At 42.6% G+C, this 26,734-nt stretch overlaps 2 protein-coding genes and 1 non-coding gene across 3 annotated transcripts; all 3 read left to right on the top strand.

Moving 5' to 3' along the window:
* Window positions 1–205: 205 nt before the first annotated feature.
* On the top strand, window positions 206–11,150 carry aebp1a (AE binding protein 1a). Its single transcript, XM_047014945.1, has 21 exons — window positions 206–866; window positions 3,935–4,201; window positions 4,305–4,355; window positions 4,589–4,660; window positions 4,747–4,812; window positions 4,896–4,955; window positions 5,101–5,160; window positions 5,841–5,918; window positions 6,675–6,784; window positions 6,873–7,012; window positions 7,247–7,331; window positions 7,503–7,647; window positions 7,856–7,935; window positions 8,057–8,180; window positions 8,258–8,454; window positions 8,608–8,781; window positions 8,906–9,037; window positions 9,249–9,501; window positions 9,619–9,758; window positions 9,883–9,982; window positions 10,152–11,150. The coding sequence occupies exons 1-21, from the start codon at window positions 653–655 to the stop codon at window positions 10,721–10,723; spliced, it is 3,120 nt and encodes a 1,039-aa protein (XP_046870901.1). The 5' UTR covers window positions 206–652; the 3' UTR covers window positions 10,724–11,150.
* A 6,590-nt stretch (window positions 11,151–17,740) lies between these two features.
* fbxw2 (F-box and WD repeat domain containing 2) lies at window positions 17,741–26,547 on the top strand. Its single transcript, XM_047014888.1, has 8 exons — window positions 17,741–18,126; window positions 19,113–19,399; window positions 19,676–19,898; window positions 20,252–20,446; window positions 20,822–20,955; window positions 21,165–21,251; window positions 22,202–22,371; window positions 22,642–26,547. The coding sequence occupies exons 2-8, from the start codon at window positions 19,133–19,135 to the stop codon at window positions 22,928–22,930; spliced, it is 1,365 nt and encodes a 454-aa protein (XP_046870844.1). The 5' UTR covers window positions 17,741–18,126; window positions 19,113–19,132; the 3' UTR covers window positions 22,931–26,547.
* LOC124463261 lies at window positions 20,530–20,683 on the top strand. Its single transcript, XR_006955548.1, has one exon. It is a non-coding gene; the product is annotated as a small nucleolar RNA SNORA84 (small nucleolar RNA).
* Window positions 26,548–26,734: the final 187 nt, after the last annotated feature.

Genomic DNA, 26,734 nt, shown 5'->3' with positions numbered 1-26,734 from the left:
TTTTTTTCCATTCATTCGCTTTTTTCCCCCCTTGGAATGCGATATATGACGAGTGTTCCCCCCCCCCCTTCGCAGACAAGAGCAAGGGAGGAAGCCTGTGGAGGAGGAGGAGGGGGCCTGTGAGCGAGGGAGTGTGTGAGGGAGGTGGGGAGGGTGGGGGGTGGACGCACAGGCAGGGAAGTGTGCTTCTCAGCTGCCCAGACTCCAGACTTTTGTGTTTCCCTTTCCTCCCAGCTTTAAAGCCCTGAGCCCACAGCTCCCTCCTCTTTTCTCCCCTCCGCAACACCAGAGGACTGGATAACAAAGACCTCCCCTTCGCTCCTGCTGGAGTGGAACAACCAACCACACCTCCTTTCAGAGACTCTTCCAGACAGAAAGGCGCAGAGACTGTTGGACAACCACACGTGCGGGTCATATGCTAGATACAGTGAGGGAGTGCACTTACTGTCAGCTTGTATAGACTGACTGGGGTTGGGCTGGGAGAAAGACTACACAACAGAAGTTTTCTGCTCGTCGTTGTGTCAAGGGGAACTGAAAAAACACAGACCTATTTGGGAAATAGTGTTCTATCACATCTACTGGTTTTGAGTTGCACTGCTGGTGACCAGCCCCATCCTGATCTGGTCCCTGGGGTAGGCTCGTTGAAGTGGAGATGAGGGTATCTGGGTTAGCCCTCTGGGCCTGTCTTGCCTTGTTCTGGATGCTGATCGGTGCAGAGGAGAGACAGCCCTCCAGCGGCTTGGCAGCCAGAGGTTTACCAGAGCATGGCATTGGAGAGAAGAATGTTGAAATGAAGGATGAGCCTGCTGCAGAGGTCGCGGAGACAAAACCAAAGAAGAAGAAATCCCCAGAGGAAGTCGAGGCAGGTAAGTCGTGACTTCCTACTACTTTTATTTAACATCTCTATCTGATGCCCTCTTGATCTCTCTTGATCTCTCTATTTCTTGTCCTTTGCCTTTCTCTCTCTCTCTGCGTCAATCTGTCCGTCCCGCTTTCTCTATGGCACGCCCAGAGCAACCATCAGAATGGCGTTCTGCAGCTGTGTCAGAGGACTTCAAACACAGCTGGACTTCTTCACTCGAACATATGTGGCCCAGACCCAAGGCTTCTCCTAACTAGGATAAGACCCTGAGAATGCTTTGCAAAGACGCTCTCCTAAAAGGGTCTCTCGATCTCCTTTTCACGCGTCTTTCTTTCTCTCCCCCCCTTGAGTATGTGTGTTTATGTGTGGGTGCAGAAAGCAGTTCCAGAATAATGACAGAGGCTGTGTCGTAAGTGATGGTTTAGAGGGAGCTCTCTCTTTACACCCCTCCCCTCCTTTCCTCTACTTTCACCCACAGCAGAAGCCAACAGACCAAAGCTGAACAGACAGGAAAACATTGCAATCAGTCAAGTCAGGCAACAAGTATGACATTTGTTTTGTGTTTGGTTTTCCTCATCTATCTGTTGGTTATCCTCATATTCCTCCCCCATTGCTTTCGTTGGAAGGGAAGTTGGTCACAGAGAAAACATACCTATGCCTTAAAGTAATTTTCCAAGCTACAAGTGTTTGTAGTGGAAAGTATCCTGGTCCAACCCTTAAGGGTCTATGGGTAGCTACAGTAGTTGTGTGCGGTTTCAAGCAAGCCTGTGGCAGTGATTCAGTGATGACAAGACTGTGACTAGTTGTGGCATACAATCAGAGTTTTTACATTCTTGGCAGGATTGATAAACTGGATGCAGTCTACAGTACCAGTGAACAGTTTAGTGTATTTAATTGTGTGTTTATTACAGTTTTCCTCAATTGCTAAGATACTTTAAAGAAACTGGGATACACCTGATCATTTTATAACCCAACAAGCACAACATGGTTCTTTTGATCAATAATCATCTTTCACACACAATGCAAATGCTAACCAAATGCTAACCGAAGTTAAAACATTCGGCCTCAATACAATTCAAATCACAATTCACTGGCATGACTGTGAAGCTCTTGTGACTGTGCTTCATTACACAATTGTTCAACCAGCAATCAGTACCTGCAGTACAGGTACATCTTACAATTTGCCATTACAGTGAGGAGACATCTTTCTTACTGTATTGTGAGAAAAAACTACCTTTGGATGAAGGTGTGATTTATTTTTGGTGTGAAGTCTGTGTTCCAGTTTGGGGCTGCATGTTAAAACATTTTAAAATAAACGTATATACGAGAAACAGCGCCCCGAATTCTTGTCTGAACTTTCGCCTCACCGAAGGCGATTGGCTGGAGCAGGATTGCTGGAACTTATTTCGCTGGAAAGTAGAGGGCTGCTCCTATAATTATAAACCACTAGCACTGAGGTGAAAAGAATTTGCCAATTGTACCTGTGCTGTTTTTTAAAAGTGTATTTATTAATGATAAAATGTGCCCAAGCAATCAAGATATATCTTTTTGTTTATTAATGTGTTGCTCAATATTTACGGTCAATAGAGACATTTGAGAAAAGTACAAACATGCCCAATCCCAGAAATATTCCACCTTAACCCTACAAAGACACTGAGACAGGATTCAGGACAGAGTCCAAAAAAGGCCCTGATGTGCTATGTGGGTTGGTAGATTTTCCAGCGCACAAAGCAATAACTCAAGCCAAATAGCAGTTTCCAAAACCATTCATGAGTATTTGAATTAGGTCCCATAAGAAAGACAGCACTGGCAGAGAGTGACACCCACAATATATTTATTTTAGCTGTTTTACAGCAGAAACTACAACTCAAAGAGCTAGAATTCATTTTCTACCACTAGGTAGAAACCAATAGGTGAATGGTGTGCTGAATATGACAGCTGTATGAAAACGAGGTTAACTTATCGTCTGTGGGGGGATTGGAGAGAGACAGAGAGGACAGAGAAAGATTTAGTTGTTTTATGGTGTCATACCTGAGTTATGGCCTGATGTCATTAGAGAACCAGGAAGGCCGGTAGAAGTTCTGGATTCAGGTGAAGTGACAGAGAACAGAACAGGACTTATGTGTTTCTGATTTGTGTTAGACTGGTAATTACACAAGTTGCATTGAGAGTGTTTTTGCTAAACCTTGCACTTAATTAATTCAAATATTTTGTAAAACAAGTCATCATACGATTATTTTTAAACTTTAGAGAATATTTCATTAAAGATATGAAGCAAGACTATATATTATGGTTACATTAACTACTATATATCTACATAACAATACCTACCTATAGTAACAACATTATATTTACATAGAGTAGGGACTGCTTTGTAGTTACACTTTATAACAGTTCATCTGTATTGTTTTTATACAAGTGAACCTTGGAATGGGGGAGGTTGGGCTTTGTTTTGGTAACCCGAGCCCATGTCGTGCCTTCTTACACTTTTGTAATAACCTATACCGCTAACCGTTATTACAATTTAATTACGGTTACGATGGTCCACAATTAAATTAAAGAAACAATCCTAAACATGTTTAATGACTGAATTTTAAATGTAACCTGTGTGTAGCCTGAAACAAAATCATTGTTAAACCACTATGAACATTACAGTGAGAGCTGTATCCCAATTGCCAGTTGGTTTGAGTTTGGCTGATTGTTTGGTTGCCAAAAACAAACCAGTGACTGGACCGAACCTGAGTCAGACCCAGACCCAGAGTGCAGTGCTGTGTCTGTGAAACTTTCTCAGTGGGAGAGGAGGAATGTGTTCAGGCTAGCTCATCCTAGCCAGGAGCAAGAGGGAATGAACGTTTGGAGACGGATAAAAGGATAAAAAGCTCTCTCTCTCTCTCTCTCTCTCTCTCTCTCTCTCTCTCTCTCTCTTTCTCTCTCTCTCTCTCTCTCTCTCTCTCTCTCTCTCTCTCTCTCTCTCTCTCTCTCTCTCTCTCTCTCACACCCTCTCACTATCTCAGATTTGCGACCTTTTTCATTCCCTGACCTATGTCTCTTTCTCACTGAATCCATCCCCAGCCAGGGCAAAGAAAGCAGCAGAGAAGGAGGCCAAAGCAAAGAAACAGAAGGCCCCAAAGCCAGAAAAAAAACCCAAGGCGCCAAAACCCACCAAAAAACCCAAACCACCTAAACCCACCAAGAAACCGAAAGCCCCAAAGGCCACTAAGAAACCCAGTGCCCCTAAGAGCACAGGGGAGAGGGACGAGGGGTTGCGACCAACCCCCAAGCGGCCTGGTATGGAGGAAGAGGAGGAGAAGCTCTTGATAGAGCTGGGCTGGGACAAACGTATGTATGAAAGAGAAAGACTCATGACAACATCCAATAATATTCCCCCAGAAGTATCTCTGCAATGTCACATGTGTTTTTGTCTCCTTCATGATCCAACCAGTGTACCCACAGCAACCTGAGAAGAAAGAGTCCTCAAATCCAGACTTGAGTAGTTGAGTAGACATATGTATTTACAGAACCTATACTGGAAATTGTTAAAACCATGAGATCAGAATGACAAATGACCTAATATGTGAGCTAAGGTTTTTCCTATGAGTCAGCTCTACTCACAGCTAAACAATTTTGCAAGCCTAGTTCTTGTTATTATTTTTGATTTCCGTTGAAGTCCATGTTGAGACAATTGTTTCAGATCCAACTCATGTTTTTTTTCTTACTTCTATCAAGCCGACTCCAAAAGACCTACAGTGCCCACCAAACTCCTCACTGAGCATGATGAAGATTACTGGGATGCCAGACGTACGTTTAATGAATTTTTTTTATGTTTCAAACCAAAAATCTCTCTTGAGCCAGCACATCATGTCTGGCCTCTGCTTCTCTCACAGATGAGGTTCCGGGACGTCAACCTAACAAAGAGGTCACAACCACAGAGGTCATCATGTACATACCAGGTGATGGTCATTCTCTTGATCAAATACGTTCACGTTTGCCTCACACCATATATTTGACACTTAAAAATCTCTTTCTCTTCCAGAGGAGACCACCGCCATCCCTTTTGTAGGCCCCTGGTATGAAGAATACGATTATGCTGACTGTACGTTCATTATTTACATTTCAACTGTCAATGCCCATGTATTCATCATTCTATACCACTGTGGCTGATGATGAACTACTGTTTACTTACATACTGTACATAAGTTGGCCTCCCTACCAAAGAAAAACCCTGTCTATATTTACAGTGGCAGCTAAGAAACTGGAGGAGGAGGCTGAAAAGGCTCGCAAGGAGAAGGAGGAAAAGGGTCAGAATCACTTTATCTGTTCTTTGGAGGAAACACTGTGTTGTGTTGTAAAACGGCATAGTCACACCCTCATAGCCATAGATCACTTCACAAACAAGCTGGTCAGGAGAGAGACAGAAAGGTAGAAATATATAGAGTGTGAGAGACAGAGAGAGAAGGATTCACTGCTGCCACGTGGTGGGTCCCTCGATATCATCATGGAAAAGAAACAAGGTGGGAGGAGTTAAGATTATGAAGATCTGGGGGAGGAAGGAGGTCATTTTGAGGCAGTGTTGGCCTTGCAGCATGTGGAGACATTGTCCTTCCTATACATTTGAAAACAAAACTGCTTCTGTGTTAAAAGGGTGATGTGAACTGTATCAAGTTGACATGTCCCACTGCAAAAATACAAAGTTTTGCACAACTTTGAACAATGCAAGCTATGCTACGTGGAATGACAAAACATTCTGCTTGCAAAGGGTTAAGAGTCTGTTCAGCTTATCAGCCTAGTCTTATTGGATAAACCGACCCATGTGTTTGAGTTCAAAAACAATACGAGGTATTTGGGATGAGAAATGAGAAAAATGGTAGTGCTGCCCAGTGAGAGGCCATATGGAAGTGTTTCATGTGCTGGATAGGACGAGCCAGAGCCATGTGAAAACATGCTTAGTCACATATTGTTTTCCCATCATGCTCCACAGCTGAACGTCTGAGAAAGAAATGGGAGGAGGAGGAAGAGGAGAGACTGAGGCAGACGCCTGTCTATGTTGAGCCAAAAAGTAAGAGAATCATCGCTTTTTCACAGAAACTTCTGTATGAGTTCCACACCTGGAGTCAAATTCATAACTTGATATTGTTACATTAATCATTTCACTTTCCTGCTCACAGATGAAGAGGCTTTACTTCTGTGAATCATTTAATGTTTTCACACTGAGATTGATTACAAATGGTGAACTTATATGGTTCTCATTATGGTTGTGATCAGGCTTACGGTAAACAGATGGTACAAACATGAAGTAGGCAGAAAAACTGTTCAAAGTGGGACATGAAATCTACCGTTTGAAGCCATGCTTTCTGTCCGACACTTTGTGGGGACCTGAGTTTAGTTGGTCTTAATGACCAACTCTAAACTAATACAGAAGACATCTAACATTATCTCTCTGTTCTTTGAAAGTTCAGACCAGAGACTTTACAGCCTCATTAAAAGCAAAAAGAATGTTGTGACTAACCCATAACATCCCCCACACAATAAAATAAACCTTTCATTCACACACAACATGTTGACAACACATGAATGCTCTGGATCAAAATGCCGTCACTGTCATGGAACATTCTGGGACAGCTCCAGAATGAGTTTGTCCTCTTTTTGGATTATTTCCCCTCGTTATTACTCCTTTGCTTAGGGGAAACTACACATGTGAAACAAGTGGATAAGCAAGAAAGGAGCACATGTTTACACCTTTCCAACAATGGAAGAGCCAAGATTGCCTTTTTTTTTTTTAAAACAGGGTGTTTTCCCTCTCTCCCCCTTCCAGAATGTCCCCCTCTGGGCCTGGAGTCCCATCGTGTTGAGGACGACCAGCTGCTGGCTTCCTCTCATTCCCACCATGGCCTATCTGCTCAGAGGGGACGCCTCAACATGCAGGTCAGTTTTGTCATGTACATTTTTTTACCATATCATTTCAGATATGTGTTCCGTCTAACTAGAACTCAATTATTTCTCTTCTCTTCAGGGCTCCGGTGATGACGAGAGTGTGTATGGTGGAGCATGGTGCGCAGAGTCTGAGGAAAAGAATCACTGGTTTGAAGTGGACGCACGCAGAGAAGTGGAGTTTACTGGGGTCATTTCCCAGGGGAGGAACTCAGATCAGCAGTGAGTCCTGTGAACATCCAGTGTGGATGACTACTGTTCCATGGCATGGTTACCCCATGGTTAATGGAAAACATGTAGAGAGGAAGAGTAACTAGTCCACACGATTATTGAAACATCCTTGCGCCAACAAAAGATCAAAGGAATATGGCTGTGAAGTGAAGAAGAACTTTGTCACTAAAGTCCCTTTTTCTCTGTTTCTCTTTCTCTCTCTCTATGTCTATTCCTTTCTCACAGTGATGATTTTGTGTCCTCCTACTTTGTGGCGTTCAGCAATGACAGCCGAGACTGGACAGTGCTCAACGATGGCTATGCCGAGTGGGTGAGTGCTGTGTCATACCTGATAAACAAAGAAAATCTGATTGCGTGAATTATATATGCCAATCCCAAACACAAAGACACCATTAGTTAGAAATGGCTGACATATATACTGTATGTCTTCTTTGTGCAATGGTCTCTAATCTGACCCCGCTTTTTTGCTGCGTCCCCACAGTTGTTCTATGGGAATGTCGATAAGGACACCCCAGTGACAATACAGTTTGATTGGCCAGTGGTGGCACGCTACATTCGGATCTTACCTCAGAGCTGGAATGGCAGTCTGTGTATCAGGGCTGAGATCATGGCCTGCCAGCTGCCTGGTGAACACCATTTACCATCCACCACTTCTACACACAATCATCACCGTCTTAATAGTTTTGGCGGGCCAAGACACAATGCCAAATAGAACACAAGAGCCCCCAGTTGACGAGAGAAATTCATGAGAAGTTTATAATATCCGTGTCTCCAACAAACATTCCTATCATCTCTTTTCCCTTTTCATGATCTCCATTACCTTGGTCCTCACAGGTAGCTTCCACAGTGAAAACGAGGTGAAGGTGTCAGATGACCTGGACTTCAGGCATCACAACTACAAGGAGATGAGACAGGTAGGCCAGAACCAGGCCAGTTCTTCATAGGCCTTCATCTCCTGTACCGTTGGTTTCCTTTCACCCCACTCAGCCTACAGCACCTATCCCCTTTGTTCATCCTTCCTCATCTCTTCTTCAGATGATGAAAGTCATCAATGAGGAATGTCCCAATATCACCAGGATCTACAACATTGGCAAGAGCTTCCAGGGCCTGAAGATGTATGCCATGGAGATCACCGACAACCCGGGAGAGCATGAGACTGGTGAGGTCCCACACACTTTATCACATCCATCCCACTTGCTGATCAACTCCGCGTGAGGATGTCATTGTCTCCGACAGGCGAGCCGGAATTCCGCTACACCGCCGGTCTCCATGGTAACGAGGTGCTGGGCCGTGAGTTGCTGCTGTTGTTGATGCAGTTCCTGTGTAAGGAGTACAACGACGACAACCCCAGAGTGCGCCGTCTGGTGGAGGGAGTGAGAATACATCTGGTGCCCTCTCTAAACCCAGATGCGTATGAACTGGCATACGAAATGGTATGCTGGAATGCTGGAAAAGGTCATTTAAAGACAAATAAGTGTATAACAAAAAACATTAACGTCTACATTTAGTTTCAGTAAATATATTTTGTTGTTGTCCTTTTTGCTGTTTGATTAAATTGAAAATAGACTGCTCTCTACTGCCCCCAGGGTTCAGAGATGGGAAACTGGGCCCTTGGCCACTGGACTGAGGAGGGATATGACATCTTCCAGAATTTTCCAGATCTCAACAGTGTTCTCTGGGGGGCAGAGGACCGAGGATGGGTCCCTCGCATCATACCCAATCACCACATACCCATACCTGAAAACTTCCTCAATGGCTCTGTAGGAATTTGTCTATGTTTGATTGGAAACATTCAAGAATCCAAGAATTGATAAAGTTACATTTAATATAAATTCATCAAATAACTTTGTATATTTTCTTCTCCCTTTTGGTATGTGTGTGTAGGTAGCCACTGAGACTAAATCCATCATTTCCTGGATGGAGCGCACCCCATTTGTACTGGGGGCCAACTTGCAGGGGGGAGAGAAGGTGGTGGCATACCCATTTGACATGCAGCGCCCACCCAAGGCTCTGGGGGTGGGTTATTTAACAAACAAGGATGAAGGATGTGACATTTCACCCAACAGCTTTCTAACACGGCCTATAATATATATTTTGGATTGTTGAATATTACTTTGTATCCATCTTTTGTATAATAACATCGGTGAAATGTGTTAGATTCAATTTATCTTTGCATAGTCATCTGGACAGCGGGCTGTTGTGAATTCTTTACCACATACTGCTGCAGGCCTCTGGGTTGCGTCAAGGAAGACCGGTTATTGACCACGAGATGAATGAGGAGACGTGGGCTCGGATCCAGCGGCAAAATAAAGAAGGGCTGAGGGAGACAGCGGATGACACCATGTTCCGTTGGCTAGCTATGTCATACGCCCACAGCCACCTGACCTTGACAGAGACGTACAGGGGGTCCTGCCACACCGATGACTTCACAGGAGGACAGGGCATCGTCAACAGAGCCAGCTGGAAACCTGTCGTGGGAAGTGAGTGTCCACATGGAGTTTAGGTGTGTGTGTATGTGTGTGTGTGTGGGAGGGGGTCAGAAAGAGCTCCACGGTGAGTCTTGTGCTTTTCATCCATCTCTCTTATACCAACCGCAGGTATGAATGACTTCAGCTACCTGCATACCAACTGCTTTGAGCTCTCCATCTTCCTGGGCTGTGACAAGTTCCCCCACGAGAGTGAGCTGCCTCTAGAGTGGGAAAACAACCGCGAGGCCCTGCTCTCCTTCATAGAGCAGGTAGGAATATACAGACAGGACAATATTAGTCTCATCTCATTGTATCTGTATGGTAGTCATGTTTGGTTGTTTGATCACAACCATGTCTGAGCTTTGATCCCTGAGATACTGTTTCCTCTGCCAGGTGCATCGTGGGATAAAGGGTTTAGTGAGAGATATGGAGGGGAACCCTTTAGCTAACGCCACTATCTCTGTGGAGGGAATCCTGCATGATGTCAAAACTGGTATGTCATCTCTGGTGACACTTTACAGCACTGCTACATTAATAAACAAATGAATGCACGAATGAACATACATATATTAACGTTCATCTATGCGTTAAAGAATATCTATTAAAGAAAATCTGAACTTTCTTTATGCTCTTTCCTGGGATGTTCCTTCGTGATCCTGTAGCTGCAGGTGGGGATTACTGGAGGTTGTTGAACCCTGGGGAGTACCGTGTAACAGCCCGTGCCGATGGCCACAATCCCCAGACCCGACTATGCATGGTGGGCTATGAATCTGGAGCCACCTCCTGCAGCTTCACTCTAGCCAAGTCTAACTGGGACCGCATCAAGCAGATCATGGCTCTCAGCAAGAAACCCATAAGGCTTGTTCCCAAAGCGAAAGCAAGCGTCGTCAGTAGTGGTACCGTCAGCAGTGTGGGCGCCACAAGGACGGACACCGTTGGGGTGTCTATGGCAAACGCCAACTCCCAGAATGCGGAGCGCCTCCGGCGGCTACGACTGATGCGTTTGCGCAGACTGCGGCAGCAGAGGCTACAAGCTCGCCTCACAACAACTGTTGCTACAACAACCACTACGACAGCATTCACAACAACAACACAGAAAGAAACCACAACTTCTTGGTATGATTCATGGTTTCCTGTGGAGAGTCTGTCTGAAGAGAATCCAGTAGATGGGATCCTTCCTGAGTCACACCCCACACAGGACTACACCTTTGAGTACACATTTGATGAAAATTAAAGACCACAGTTACACAACTTACGATATCCTTACTACCAATAGGACCAGTTTATAACGTTGTCCATACTTACACAAAGCGTTACATTCTACTGTACCTAATTTGATCTAACATGCCGTGTATGAAAGTAAGAATATCAGTTATTATTACAGTATGTGCTTAGTTTTTATGTCTTAGTATAGCCAGTGTCTATTTCTGAAATATATTTTTTATGCATAGAGCATATCTGGATGCAGGAGAATTCTCTGCTGAGCGGGGACCTGGCAACAAACCCACAGGTGGAACAATAATGATGCATGTTCATGACAGGGGAATGAGTTTGAATAAGATCCTTTCAAAATAAATGCAGCTAGAAATATTTGAACATGATCGCTAGTCTCAGATCCTGACATGTGTGAACAAATCCTATTAAAATGAATTTTGTAAAAATATGCCTATTCATTATTATATAAAGTATGTGACCAGTACAAAATATAAGATTGTTTATCAACAAGAAACATCAAAATCATGCAAGTGTAGTGTGGGAGATGTAGGGCCTATGACATGTTCCTGGTATTCATAACATTTTGCATACTAGAGCCTGTTTCCCCACAGGGAAAAAAAAATGTTTGATCCTCTGCTGATTTTGTACGTTTGCCCACTTTCAAAGAAACTAACGGCCTATAATTGTTAAGGTAGGTTTATTTTAATGGATAGAGACTGAATATCAACGTTTCGACCCAAAATCAATGTTTTGGGTCACTGTCATGCTGGAAGACCCATCCATAACCCATCTTCAGTGTTCTGGCTGAGGAAGGAGGTTCTTGTCCAAGATTTTACAGGACGCTGCTCTGTACCCTAAGCAGAGAAACAGCCCCACAGCCTAATGTTTCCACCTCTGTGCTTGACTGAAGGGATGGTGTTCTTGGGGTCATAGTCAGCATTTCTCTCCCTCCAAACATGGGGAGTTGAGTTGATGCCAAAGAGCTCCATTTTGGTCTCATCTGACCAGAGCACTTTCTCCCAGGCCTTCTCTGAATCATTTAGATGTTCATTGGTCAACTTTAGACAGTCCTGCCCATGTGCCTTCTTGAGCAGAGGGATCTTGCGGTCGCTGCAAGATTTCAATCCATTGCAGCGTAGTCTGTTGCCAATGGTTTGCTTGATGACTGTGATCCCAACTGCCTTGAGGTCATTAACAAGCTCCTCCTGTGTAATCAAAGCTGAAAAATTGTTTCCATCACACCAGCAAAAGATTTGAGAGGTGAGCTGCAACAGTAGGCTACACTAGCTATCATGATGATAACTCCTTAACTCACATTGGACCAGCCGACTCGCACTGCCCAACACAGCCATCATGGTATTGAGTGGTTGTGCTGTCCCTTTCTTCTCTTTAAGTAGCTCCTCTTGGCAGAAAGGTCTATCCAATTCGTAGCTCCTTAGATGACTTCAGCTGGCTTTCAGTGTTCTTCGAGCCTCTACTCTCTCTTTAAGCCGTGTTGTCATGCGTGTTTTCACTGACATTAGTGATGTGCCGTTCGTGAACGATTCGTTAATTTTGAACGAATCCTTATAAGGACTCGGGAGTAACGAGTCCTCTCAACGAGTGATTCGTTCATTTCCCGACTCGGTCTTTCTACGAGTCTTTGGATCATTTTTCACGTGACCTGCATAGGCTCTGTAGCAAGAGGAAACGAACGATTCGTTCCTTTCCCGACTCGGTCTTTCTACGAGTCTTTGGATCATTTTTCACGTGACCTGCATAGGCTCTGTAGCTAGAGGAAACGAATGATTAGTTCCTTCCCCGACTCGGTCTTTCTACGAGTCGTATTTTATTTTCTACGCATTGTATTTTTTAGTAGAGGAAACAGTTTCCTTAATCCCTTTCGCGTGGCCGCTGTTTTAGTAAGACGTGAATGAATGATATTCGCTCAAGTCATCATACTGACTGGTTTTGTTATTTTCACTTTACATTTACACTTACAGTTTAGTGCAGTGTAATTGTTTGACGTGATAATTAAATGCTAGTGTGATAATACATGACCAAATCATACAAACTCATGATACATTATTTTAATGCAGGAATTTATTTTGAAATAGTATTTGCTGGTGCACATGTCATGCACTAACCTACAGTGGACGTATAGGGGCTATACGTCCTTTGCAGTGGACGTATAGCCCCCAACCCCCCCCCCCCCCCCCCCCCTGAAATGAACAAATGACTCGAAAAAAGATTCGTTCATTTTACTGAACGAGATTCAAAGAACCGAATCAGTAAAAAGAACCGAACTTCCCATCACTAACTGACATAGCTGATGACGCCACTAGCGCATCGAGACTCCGCCCAGCAGAGCCCTTGATCGCAGCGTTCCACCCTATGGTTCCACCCAAGGCCGGATTAACCATTAGGACAACTGGGGCACATGCCCATAGGCACATGACATCTAAGAGGCCCTGGACAATGTCAACTAAAATGTTATATCACATTATGAACGCAGTATTAACTTTATATAATGTGAGTAGTTTATTCTAAGTCGATCAAAATATTATGTTAAATCACGTCAAAAACAGTGTTTGTGTATTGTAGCCAGTGCCGCCGAACTACGCGCTGTGCGTAGGCAGTGCCGGATTAACAATTTTCTGTGCCCAGGGCAAAAAGGCTCAGGGGCTGCTGGTCTTTTGAGGAGGGGAAACTCATTTTTGCCTACATCCTATTTTTTTTTAATTCATTTGGCTAGTTCACTGGATAGGTCACCCCTACGACAAACCTAGCCTACTGAATGAATTAATGAATGAACAAACGATCTAACAAAACAATATTAATCAAGGAAGAAATGTGGAAATTAGGTTAAAGTGAAACAAGGAACGTGGTGTACAATTGTATGAAATGTATGATGAAAATTGGTTGGCAATTTCGCCAAGCAAATACCAAGAAATAGGTTGCTGCAGTTTGTCTTTCAACTACAGCTGCAAAATCCGCGATGGGACTGAGTTTGAATAGTTTCGGTGACTTTTTGTTGTACAAAATTAAAGTCAATCAAAAGGAGATGCACAGACCCTCCAATCATCACGCGGAAGCCCAGCGTCCAGGCCAGCCCACTCCTCCATTCACCCCCAGGGACGCTGAGCGTCCGAGGCGGGACATAATCTCAGCATCCAATGACCGTATAGTTTCGAATCACTGAAAAAAACGGGACACTACGGGAATGTATCAGAAGGAAATCAGTCAGTCGACCTGTTAATATATTTAACTGATTACTGATAACGCATTTAAAATGTTAACACAATAGTAAATATTTTACTTTTTTAATTTATTGCAGGGGAAGATGAGCTTCCGTTACGAGTATCACATCAGGGAGGGGGGGGGGGGGGGGGATATGTGACGTGTTTTTGCCATGAAATACCCTATCTTAGAATAACATCGGAGAATTAAATATCCAGCGGGCGCGAATCAGAATGTTGTCACAATAGCTATGATGTCACAAAGCAATGTGTCATTTCTAATGTGTCATAGTTGTTGGTCATAATGAGTAAAATAACTATAAAAGTCTATGTCAACACAACACTGCAGTCACTTTCTTTTCCAATAGAACAGAGAACATGAGCGGATTTCCCAAAAAGAAGCGGATGGATAAGAAAAAGAAAGAACGGACACCGGTGGTAAAAAGCGGGCCACAGGTACTGGCTGAACAAAGACGGTTCCTGGAGATGCAGAAAAGACAAAAGAATGCAGAAACGATGCGTATAATTAAAAGGTGGGTTGACCTAAAAAAGATATTACAGAAGCCGCCTGAAAAGAAGCTGGAAGAGATAAGGGAGGCAGAGAAAAGGCTGGCAGAAGACAGGCTGGACATGCAGAGGCAGGAGAGGTGGAGAGAGTGGATGCAGAAGGAGCGAGAGCTGTGGAAAGCAGAGCAGAGACGGAAAGAGCAGGAGCTCAACTCCTCCAAGAAGAAACTTGAAGGTGTGCAGGAGACCAAGACACCTCACACACAGGTGGTTAAGTCTCTTGCCATCATGGAGGAGTTGAAGATGATGGACGAACTGCTTGAGGAGGTAAGAAGACTAAAGCCATGTCATTTGTTTTGTTTTTTACTTCAGAAAAGTGTCCTTTGTGTTGGGTATTCCATTACAGTGCTAACAATTTTCTTGTCTCCAACACAGATAGCGGATATCAAAGTTCCATCAATGTCTCCCATCCACCAGCCAGCCTCCCCAACCCCCACACCCCTCCCACTGGGTAAAGATGGAGTATTCTTGGGCCTCACCACCACCAAACCCCTGAAAGCTCAGGCCAGGCACCCCCATGGGGTCAAGCATCCCACCTGCACACCTCTTCCTGAGGACACTCCAATCTACACCCACCCCTTGGCCAACCAGGAGGAAGAATTTGAGAGTGAACTGGCGAGGATGCAAGTTCTGGAGGCATCTGTTGAGGAGAGTTCCAGCAGTGACATATTGAAAATTGAGAATGAGATAAAGGCTGAGGAGGGGAAAGCAGCAAAGAAAGAGAGGGAGTTCCTAGAAAAGCAGAAGAAAGCAGAAAAACTGGCACAGGAGAAGATGGAGAAGAAGCAGAGGAAGCAGCTGGAGCAGGCAGAAAAAAGAAACATGGAGATTCAAAGAAAGCTGGAGAATGAGAGACGCAAAATGAAAGATCTAGAAAGGAAAGAGATGCAAAGGTTAGCAGAAGAGCAAAGGAAGGACATTGGGAAGAAAGAAAAGGAAGAGAAAAAGGCGGAAAAAGGAAAACTGGAAATGAGGTCTTTGCCAAAATGTGGCTTCTTCGAGAAGATAAAGAGGGCCTTTCATTTCCACTGATAAGAGAGACTTTCCATCTACGTTAACACCAACCGTGACAAACATCAGGGACTTGTGTTGCTGACCCTTCCAAACAAGAAAGTTAAACGTCCACACCTTTGCTCAGTCATTTGGATCACAGGCACACTTATCAACTTTCAACAAGCAACTTTCAAAACAACAAGATCCTTGATGAACCTTTGGAGGTTTCCTCAATTTGAAACTGTGGAAAACCTTGAAGAACCTTTATAGAAGTTGTGTAGTAGTAGTAGTAGTAATAGTAGTAGTATTAGTAGTAGCAGTAGTAGCATTAGTAGTATTAGTATTAGTAGTAGTAGTAGTAGTATTAGTAGTAGTAGTATTAGTATTAGTAGTAGTAGTATTAGTATTAGTAGTAGTAGTAGTAGTAATAGTAGTAGTAGTAGTAGTTGTAGTAGTTGTAGTAGTAGTTGTTGTAGTAGAAACAATAAAAACAATAATAATGGTGAAACAGATGTGTTAAAGCATGTTTTTATTTACATATCAGACTTTTGAAAAGTATACAACAATAATGATTCTGGTTTGATCATTTCTAATTTGCAAAAATAAACATATAGAAATCTCAAAGAATACAACATATTACATTATACATTTAGAGCAAGACGTTTGCCATTTTAATTTCCCTTATAGGTACTTAATTTGACTTGTTACCAACCATGCACTGCATAAAAATTAGTCTTCTTTACATTCTCTGCGCATTTAACTCCAAAGATGAAATAGATCCCCAGTAGGGCCCCAACTCCCACTGAGATGTCCTCTACCTTCGCAATGTCCTTTCCATCCACGTGAAGACAAATTTCACAAGGGGTGAAAGGGTTTCCCACTCACGAGCAGCACAGTGGTAGGAGCCTTTGTCATACATGAAAATCCCACAACAAATACAGTATCTTACATGAATACATGACATTTACACTGTGGTTTTCAAACACTCTCCGTTTTATTGAACTGAATGAAAGAATGAGTCAGTCTGACTGTCAGTGCATTTGATTGGAAAGTTATCTGAACATAAATTATATTATTCACCCAATTATATGCAATAAAAAATACATCTCTTATACTATGAGAAATAATGTATTTGCAAGACTTTTAAACAAAAGAAAATTCCTACAAAATCCACCAGGCATAATGGGAGTGGGATGTAATTCTGTACTCAACAATCAATATGAACCACACCAAAGGAGTAATACACTCCAGATTTCCATTAAAACAAACAAAACACGACAGGCATACAAGAGCCCTACCTATGAATGACTATGAATGACTGGTGATGCTCTTACCTTGTCAATGACATAGCCTGTCTGGATTTCCATGGAACAGGTAGGGGAGCAAGAGTATTGCAGCACAGACGGTGTGTCCTCAAAGGAAAAAACACAACTTGATCCGTTTTTATAGCAAATATGGCATAGTGTATTTGAAGAACATCACATAACATTCTAAATACCTTTGTGTGTCTCCTCACACTCCTGACTGAGTGCTCTCTGATACTGCAGTAGGATCTCCTTGCCCTGGCTGCTCCGTTTGGCCTCTGCAACAATGTTGTTTGCTGCTTCGCCAAAGCCTTCCAGCAACCTCTTATCCACATCAATGTTATAGATGTGCTCAATTTGAGCAACAATCTAAAAGAGTCTTTATATACATAATAAATGTGTTTGGAAGACACATTTTTATACAAATTGTACATTAAGTCTACATTAAGTTGTACATCAACTCCATGCAGGGTATGAACTCACAATGGCTGATATGCTGTAAAGCTGGGAACTCCTGAAGAACGTCACTGGTGGAGTGGCTTTGAATGAAGCGGACTCTCTCAGCAAAGGTCCTCTTCATTTTCTCCTTCAGGAGGTCCATGTTTGGATGGGCTTCTTTGCACTCCTCTTTCATTCTAATTACTTCCTGAGTTATCATTCAACTAAAAACATTTAAACGTGTATTAACGATGTGACATATTCATGTTTCTGACTGTGACTTATTCATGTTTCTTATTATTTATATAAATAATTATGTAGGCTATTTATGTGTATTTAGTCTGCCTCTGCCATCTTGTCAAGCACTAGCACCAGCACCACCCATATCCCCCCCCCCCCCCCCTCCTCAAAGGTGTCCCGGATTATGGCACCCAAATGTTGACAGGTATGACGGTAACCCTAAATACACACTCCGGAGCAGAAGGTGGCAGTATTGCACCAATATATTGGATGCCAACCGCCGTAAACAAGAGGAAGATGAAGTCCAATTCCTCACCTGCGTCTTTTTAACTAGCTAACTAGTTAACGTGGCTGGAATCTCTTTCGTTTGCTTTGAGTCAGTTGCTAGCCTGACTAGCTAATGCTAGATCATGGAGCTAGCTCCCATGCAAGCTAACGCTCGCAAGTGACAGGTCGCGGGCTTTCTGAACGTAAAACGTTGTACCTAGCTAGCTAGCGTGCTAGAAGTATATTTACTTAGTCTTGATTTTGCAGAGCCTTTGATTGAGTTAGGTAACGTTGTTGGTGAGCTAGGTTTTCCTTTCCACTGTGCCTGGCTAGCTAGCTGATGTCGGGCTAGTTAGCATAATACCTGTCATCGGTACTGGGTTCTGCGGGAAATGGTAAGTAATATTAATATTAAAAATAACTAGCCTAGCTAGACTAGGTACGTTACCTCAATAGAACTAGCTAGACTAGCGCTACATAGTTAGAAAGGACTCAACCTGATCACGTTAGCCATTCGCTCATATGTTGTATTTGCTAGCTCTTTTAGCTTTCTAGCGCTGGTCAACGTTTACTGTTTTGCTACGTTAGTGTCATAATTTTACAATCGTATGTTACTACATTATGGACAGTCTGTATACTTATGTGCTTGTAGCCACTTGTAGCTATGGTGGCTGGACTAGCTAATGTGTTGTCCAACGACATTAGCTCTTTCGGACGTATTTTGAGTACTGGTAAACTAATACTCCACTATCAAAATCACTAGCTAGAAGCTACCGTAGTCTACATGAGTTAGTCTAGTAGTACTAGTACTAGTACAGTAACGTGTATGCATGCTATCTAATGAATCCGAGTTTCATTAGCTAGCTACCAAGTTAGTGATTAGCTAGCTTGATAGCTAGCTGTTATTTCTGTGCACGTTAACGTTATCTAATGGGACCGTAATTATGCAACATAGGCTAGCCTATTTTGTGCAATTATTGTTCACAATGCAAGCCATCATGACTATATAACTAACCTAGCTGTAAGAGTTAGTCTAGCACTGGCTATGACGTGTCAGTGCTCCTTTGCTACATTTGCTGATTGTTGCAAGCTGGCTATTCTAGCTTGCTAACGATCCAAGCAAAATGATAGACCTCTTGCTAGCTAACCGTTCAGACCAAATAAGTGTCCAAACTACTATTTTGTACCAATTGTCTGTGACTGATGACTAGTCCCTCTGCATCTTTTTATGCAATATGCTAGCCATTCATTTAGGAATTCGTTTTTGCTGTAGTAGTAGTAGCAGGAGCAGCAGCAACACTGGTTACTAGTTGTGACATTATGTACAGAATATTTAACTAAGTTAATGGGTAATTCTAATAGTTTTCCTAATGTTCCACAGGTCGACGCTCTCATGTGCCCATGGAGAAGGCGGCCTTCGAGGGGTGGCTGGAGTCCGTCTCCACCTCTTTCCTTGCGCTGAGTGACCAGCAGCGCAACCAATCCCTGGACCACCTCATCTCACTGAGTGGTGCCGTCCAGCTCCGTCACCTGTCCAATGGGCTGGAGGCGCTGCTTAAGCGTGACTTCCTGCGCCTGCTGCCCCTTGAACTCACTTTCTACCTGCTGCGCTGGTTAGACCCACAGACCCTGCTCACCTGCTGCCTGGTGTGCAAGCAGTGGAATAAGGTGAGGGGCTCATTTACGGACAGGAGTCATCTTTTCAAACAGAACATGGTTGCATCGGAAGTTGTCCCAGCATCATTATTAGTGGCCTTTCAGTTTTCTGTCTTGCTAATCCTAAGGCCTACACAGACGATAAGCCTCACACCTGGCCGGAACAGCAACACAGAAAGACACCTGCTGGTATTGCACCTATGTGATTTGAGGAAGAGCTCTGCTTCCGTTCTTAAGCTAGTGTAGGAGTCTGGCCCCTTACATGTTTCCTGTGGGTCTTCCCTGCAGGTGATCACCGCCTGTACGGAAGTGTGGCAGGGTGTGTGCAAGGACCTAGGCTGGCGGATCGACGAATCCATCCAGGAAGCGCCCCACTGGAAGGGTGTCTACCTCAAGGCAAAGCTGCGCATGACTCAACTAAAGGACCAGGAGGCCTTCGAGACGTCCTCGCTCATCGGCCACAGCGCCCGGGTCTACGCGCTCTACTACAAAGACGGCCTTCTCTGCACAGGTATATCCTAGACTCAAGCTTTTGAATCTGCTCAATTTTGCTCAAGTAATTGTTGGAACATGCTTCTCTCATCCATGTGTTACTTATGCCAAAGTTGTGTGACAGGTGGAATTCTGACCTCCTGGATTGATACATTTTAGTAATATAATGTAATGTGAAGGGACAGCATCCGGTAATTGTCACCTGATCTTGTTGTTTGTAGCTCTAAATACTTTCTTTGGGTCATTTTATCTTGACCCAGGTCCCTGTGGGGCTAGTTTCTGTGTTTTAATTTAAAACCATGTGCAATGCTATTGACTGGATACATCTGGTAAGTCTTTCAACAAATTGAAATCAAATCAATTGTGTCGTAGGCTCCGATGACCTTTCAGCCAAATTATGGGATGTCCGCACAGGCCAGTGCATCTACGGCATTCAGACCCACACCTGTGCTGCGGTGAAGTTTGACGAGCAGAAGCTTGTGACCGGGTCCTTTGATAACACCATCGCTTGCTGGGAGTGGAGTACTGGGGCCAAAATCCAGCAATTCCGTGGTCACACGGGGGCAGGTGGGTACACTGCGTGACCGCATTCAGAGACATCAAGGAAGGCGAGGATCATGTCAGGGAGAAGGGACTGCAAACCTCCATGTGCCTGGTGGTTCCTAGAGACGGCTGCTTCCGTGCTGATCTTTAGGTTATGATTGACAGGCGCACAGCATAGTTTAACCCTCTGTGATTTTATGCATGGGAGCTGATATCCCCAAGCAGCCCGGTATCCTCCATAGCCCGGTTGCAGAGACATTCCATTTCCACTCAGCATATTAGGATTTTGTCATTCCTGCATGTGGTCTAATCTGTCTTTGACCTGTGACGCAGATCACTTAATTTGCACACCCAAGAGTTTCCACACTTAACAAGCGATGTGCCCTCTGGTCCTGGCAGTGTTCAGCGTGGACTACAATGACGACCTGGACACACTGGTGAGTGGTTCTGCAGACTTCACCGTGAAGGTGTGGGCGCTGTCTGCTGGAGCCTGCCTCAACACGCTGACTGGACACACGGAGTGGGTCACCAAGGTAAAGGAACCCCTCAGAACCTTTGCCATGTCACGGTCTGGACCACTTGTTGAGTGGATGCTGTATTTCAAATATGAGGTCCTTGCTTCCCCATGAACTTCTCAGTAAATGTTAGATCTGGACCATTCAAACTCTACTATTTGCTGAAAGAAAACAAAACATCAAGGGGAAGTCTTTTAGAGCCGCTGACCATTGATGTCCTTTTGCAGGTGTTACTGCAGAAGTGTGAAGTAGAATCGATGATGCATAGTCCTGGGGATTATATCCTGTTGAGTGCTGATAAGTATGAAGTCAAGGTAAATAAAAAATATCAATATTTTCTCCTTACATGCATAATGTGTATTACGGGTGCCTGTACCAGTTAAGGCCTCGGTAGACTCCAGTTTCATACGTGTACGTATGTTCATACGCAAAAGCTACACGTGTGAAATTGACAACCCTGGTCCTCAAGGACCGCTGTCCCGCATGATTTAGATGTTACCCTGCTCCGGCACACCTGTTTCAAATGAATGGGTTGTTATCAAGCACTGTAGAAGCCAAGTAATGACCATTCGTTTGAATCAGTTGTGCTGGAGCATGGATACGCATTCTGCATAGGCATTGATGGAAGTGTTTGGTCCGTCTCTTCATTAACAGAGTAACTAAGTTCAGTCAAGTTCTGGATTTGCAAGTATAATTATTATCAATCTGCAGATTGGGAGAGAGAACCAGACCTCTGACAATAATGTCAACACCACACCAGGGTTAGGTCTCGATCGTGTCTCTCTCAGCTCTGAAGGCCAGAGGACCATCTTTCATAGGGCACAAGAATGTAAACATATAGATAGTGACAGTCAGGCAGTAATGGTGTTACAACAGTCACAGAGATTCACAGCTCCCCGCCCATGGCCGCTCTCAGGGCAGAGAGAGCTCATAATAATAATCACAAGACGCTTACACAGTTCTTGACCCCCAAAAATCTGTTCAACTTGACACAGACAGAATCTACTCTTATCAATAGCAAACTCACACGAGAACATACTAACCCGTATCCAATGATTAGTTCTATTGGTTAGTGGAAGTTATATTTATTAGTGAAAAATGTAAGGACATAGGACATTTCTTCCACAGCATTACTCAGCGTTAAGTATTTCCACTTTTAGTAGAGAAAAGGAGAGCCCTGCTTTGTCTTGTGTAATACGAGTTGTCCACAAGGTGTCCTTCTTGGCACAGTTTTCCTGACAAACCTGTGTCTCTGCCTTTTTAGATTTGGCCTTTAGGGAGAGAGATCAACTGCAAGTGCTTAAAGACCTTGACTGTGTCAGAAGACCGCAGCGTGTGTTTACAGCCACGCCTGCAATTTGACGGCCGCTACATCGTCTGCAGCTCTGACCTGGGCTTGTACCAGTGGGACTTTGCCAGCTTCGATGTCCTCAGGTAAATAAGCCGTTGCTGGTGGTACCATAAGCTACAGCAACCACGTAGATCATTTGATCATTCAGACTGATGGATTATTTGATGAACCAATGAAGGGAAATGTAGTTGTAGTTTAGGGGGATAATGACGTGTCACTCAAAGTATTTAAATTCAAGGGGCTTTCCGTTTTTCCGAGTGTTGAACATTTATCTTCCTACTGTAGTTATATCAGTATGAAAGCCATGCATGAATGCCAATTCCTTTACAATTTTGTTTGCCTCCATTCTCCAGGGTTATCAAAACACAGGACCCCGCCAGCCTCTCTCTGCTCAGCTTTGGCGAGGTGTTTGCCCTGTTTTTCGACAATAGCTTCTTGTATGTCATGGACATCAGGACAGAAACAATCTCAGGCCGGTGGCCTCTGCCTGCCTACAGGAAGTCCAAACGAGGCTCCAGCTTCCTGGCAGGAGTGACTACTTGGTTAAACGGGCTGGATGGCATTAATGACTCTGGGCTCGTGTTTGCCACGAGTATGCCCGACCATAGCATTCACTTAGTTCTGTGGAAAGAAAATGGATAGCGTGAAAAGATATCTCAAAACCTATATTGCTAGGTTGATTAAAAACCGCCACGTCTCTGGTGCTTCAAGTTCAGACCCACAAGCCAATTTACATAATGCATGGACCAAAGTGTATTTTTTATATATATATATATATATATATATATATATATATATATATATGATTTTTTTCCCTGCCCCCCTTTTATCTTTTCACATGCTCTCATACACAAATCATGCAGTTTGCTTGGGGAAAGAGCTAAGTTGAAATGCAGTCTGTTGTGGACGGCACCACCGTGGGGCATATTAAGGCGCTGCTACATATGCACTGAGAAATGGAGTGGGGAATGTTATACTAAGAAGCACTTCAGTTAAGTTCATACTAAGCCATCTGTCCACCAACCTTGAAGATGTTGGAGGAAAGAAGAGTTACCAAATGAAGGAACACATTCAAACTGCATGGCTGACAAGGACTTATCAACAAGTGGAGACTGTAAAATGATGTACCATTTAAGAAGTTGCCCGTTATAATATATATACCAGATTATTAATTTTTTTACTTTAAACAGGGTTCTTAAAGCAGCTAAGTGGGAAAGAGATGCCTTAAAACAAAGTAGTACTTTGTTAAGGGAGTACGTCATTAAGGACGTTTTTGGCACAGTGTGTCCTAGGTTTTTACACTTGCATCCCCATAGCAGTTACATTTTGAAATGTTCAAAGTGGTTTAGTGCATTGGCCTTTTTGTGCCATGTGAAGCATTGTTTCAAGGTCCTGTGTAAGTATTGTAAATGCTTTTCTTGGGGGTTCTTGTTTTAAGAAGTCAATTTAAGAAGTGGGTGATGTGCCTTTTTTAGTTGATTTTGATCATTCATCCAGAGAAGGACACACAGAACCATAGTTTCATGATTTCCTAGGAATACTGCAATAACTGTATTGCGATTTAATTTAATTGTCCATACTTACCACACTATAACCTATGGTGTAAGATGTATCTAGTATCTTACCACTATATATCCTGTGACTCAAGTTTCTAGTAAATTGCTTTATTGAATTATATTCTAGATCAAGTGCAGTTACAGGTTTATTTTTGTAAACATTTCGAGGTTTGCACAGGATTTAGAATATATGATTTTTTAAAACCCAATACTCAACTATATATATATGTCATGTCTCATTGCAGAAAAAAAGTTGAGCACTTGAAGGGACACCCCCAAGATTTTGACAATGTATCTTCAACTTGCTTTCATGTTTCCAACTGTAGACCAGGTGCTTGAGAGAATTTGTGTTGCCTCGGGTTAGCATTTTACCATCTTGCAGTGGAAAATATGGTAATGACTGTCTTGCATTTAAAACAAAAATACTGATAAGACTTTGAAGATTTTGACATTGCAAGCACTGCAAAAATATAAATGTGTGTTATGTATTATTATTTTAAAAACAGCAGATGTTTCTGCACCGTGCTCAAAAGACTAATTTGCTATTATACAGCATCCAATATCAGCAGTAAATTCATTGTCATGTTTAGGCTGCAGTGCTATCTTCTGATATTTTTCACTAAGAACGTTGGAAGGTTCTCCACATTGCTTGTGTTATTCTCAAAAACGTGCCTCTTTGTGCAACTGAACGCGTAATTGCAAAATCTACCAAGGTGAAAATCCGGAGCCACCCGTTAATGTTCAGTTTTCTTACAAAACAAGATTATTCTCAGAGTATATCCCTGGTTTATATTGTCTAGCCCATTATCATACATAAGTTCATAATGGTATATTTTCATATTGTGGTTCTCAATGAAATACACGTAATTTTAAGTACGTAAGTCAGACATAAGTTTGAGCAGTCAGGGACGACATCATTTCCTTCATCAAGTCAGTCTTCCCATTTTGAAGCTAGGTGACAGTTGAGTGTGCATGGTAGATGTGAATGATTTAAAACCAAACCCTTACAAGGAGACACGAACCATATACTGAAGTGAACAAGATTTTCTTCTAGTCATTGTCAATGCCTTTTTGTACTTAAGAGAAAATTGTCCAGGAAAACTTTCTTTTGGATCTATTGATGAAAGTTGGTGTAAGATAGCATTTTCATTTCTCTAGCAACACACATGCACTGCCTCACTAACTATATTGCACTGTAACAGCCGCTCTAAAATCACTTGCATCCATTTACAATAAGCTTACTTCAGATACGTTGGTTGTATATTACGTTGCAGTCTTTCTAAATAAATGACATAGCTAACTGAATTTGTAGTCATTATGTTTAGAGACCAATTGCTTCACCATAAAGCCACGCCACTCACATCTTGGAGTTGTTTTCAGAGAGAGAGATCATATTTTCAGGAAGTCCTTTTTTGACATTTAAGATGTGGATTTGTGAATGGTGACACAAAAATGTAGGGATTGGATATCAGTTTTTAAAGAATTTTATATTTAACAATGTTATATTTAGGATTAACAGCAGTAGGAGCATCTTCACTGTTATCGTCAGTATTTTGGCATTTATTGGCTTATACTTTTCCTTGAAACTGTTTTTCTTTGCAAGGTAAAACTACAGACCATACATTTGGATACAAAGACTGACCATTGTTCAACCATAGGTTGTGATAATACCCAAAGTAATGCCACTTCCACCTTGTATGAGCAGATCAGATTTAAAATATCAGCTCACTCAGTGCATATGTGGAAAACAACTAGGGGTTGTTGTCTGAAGCTGAACTTACACCTTTGCTGTCATAGCCCAGACTAAAAGGACCAATATACTGGTTGCAAATGTTGACTAGTCAGTGTTGATGGATGCATATATTGAGGGAGCAATGCTTAATCTGTCCCTGTATTTAAGGCTTACATTTTCCTCACTTCAAATTCACCATGCCGAAGACCAGGAAGGTATTGCATTTCTTTCTTTCTGCAGAGTTGGACCAAATACTTATAACAGTTAAGTTGAAACAACGGTGACCATATTTAGAATACACATCAGCAGTGTACAGAAATAGCTAAATTCAGAATATGAATTTGTTGTTAGATCTAACATGGTCAGTGTCAATCCAACCACCTGAAAATGCATGACCATATGAAAGTACATTCTGTGGCTGTGAATGCTCATGCAGATCTAGCCATCTGTCTTATGTGCCATAGAGCATCTGAACCTGTGATTACTACATAGCTGTGATGATTCCATTGACACATTTTGTGGCATTACTGAATGAAGCTTGAAGATAGTTTAAACTGTTAATACTGTTCAGAAGTCTCCATGTACTGACCTCAATACTATCATACTTTAGGAGTGGACAAACAGTTGCTGATGTAACACATTGTTAATTTGGAACAAGTACTCAAGGCCATATTTCATTTGTATAACTTGTCAACTTTCTTAAGTAGTTATATTATGACACAATTTCCATTTTCATGTCATTTGAATTTTGAAATAGAACAGTATAGGCCTGCATGCTAAATATGTTATATATTTGTATTCAGTTTATATATAATTGTGCATCAATTATGCCAAAGTATCAATATTTTAGAATCACATTAAAAAATATATATCATAATGACTATCATAATGCATGGAATGGCTGCTGAATGTCTGTAATAATAACCTACATATTTCTGAGCTTTTTACATTTCCATTACTCAATAAATACTTATATCATTTGAAACATTGAAAGGGGATGGTTGTCATAATGTGTTCTTTATGAAACATTATTTGAATATTGTAAATGTACATGCACCAAAGTTGACACATCAGGTCAAGTGTTTTTTCCACATCACTGTGATGGCTCCGATGCTAAAAGCTGGATGTAAATAAGTACAAAACGTTCATGACAGCACA

The sequence above is a fragment of the Hypomesus transpacificus genome, unplaced genomic scaffold (genome assembly GCF_021917145.1).
Source record: "Hypomesus transpacificus isolate Combined female unplaced genomic scaffold, fHypTra1 scaffold_27, whole genome shotgun sequence".
Lineage (NCBI taxonomy): Eukaryota > Metazoa > Chordata > Actinopteri > Osmeriformes > Osmeridae > Hypomesus > Hypomesus transpacificus.
The sequence above is the reverse complement of the archived record's forward strand: the minus strand, read 5'-3'. Positions and strand labels throughout refer to the sequence as shown.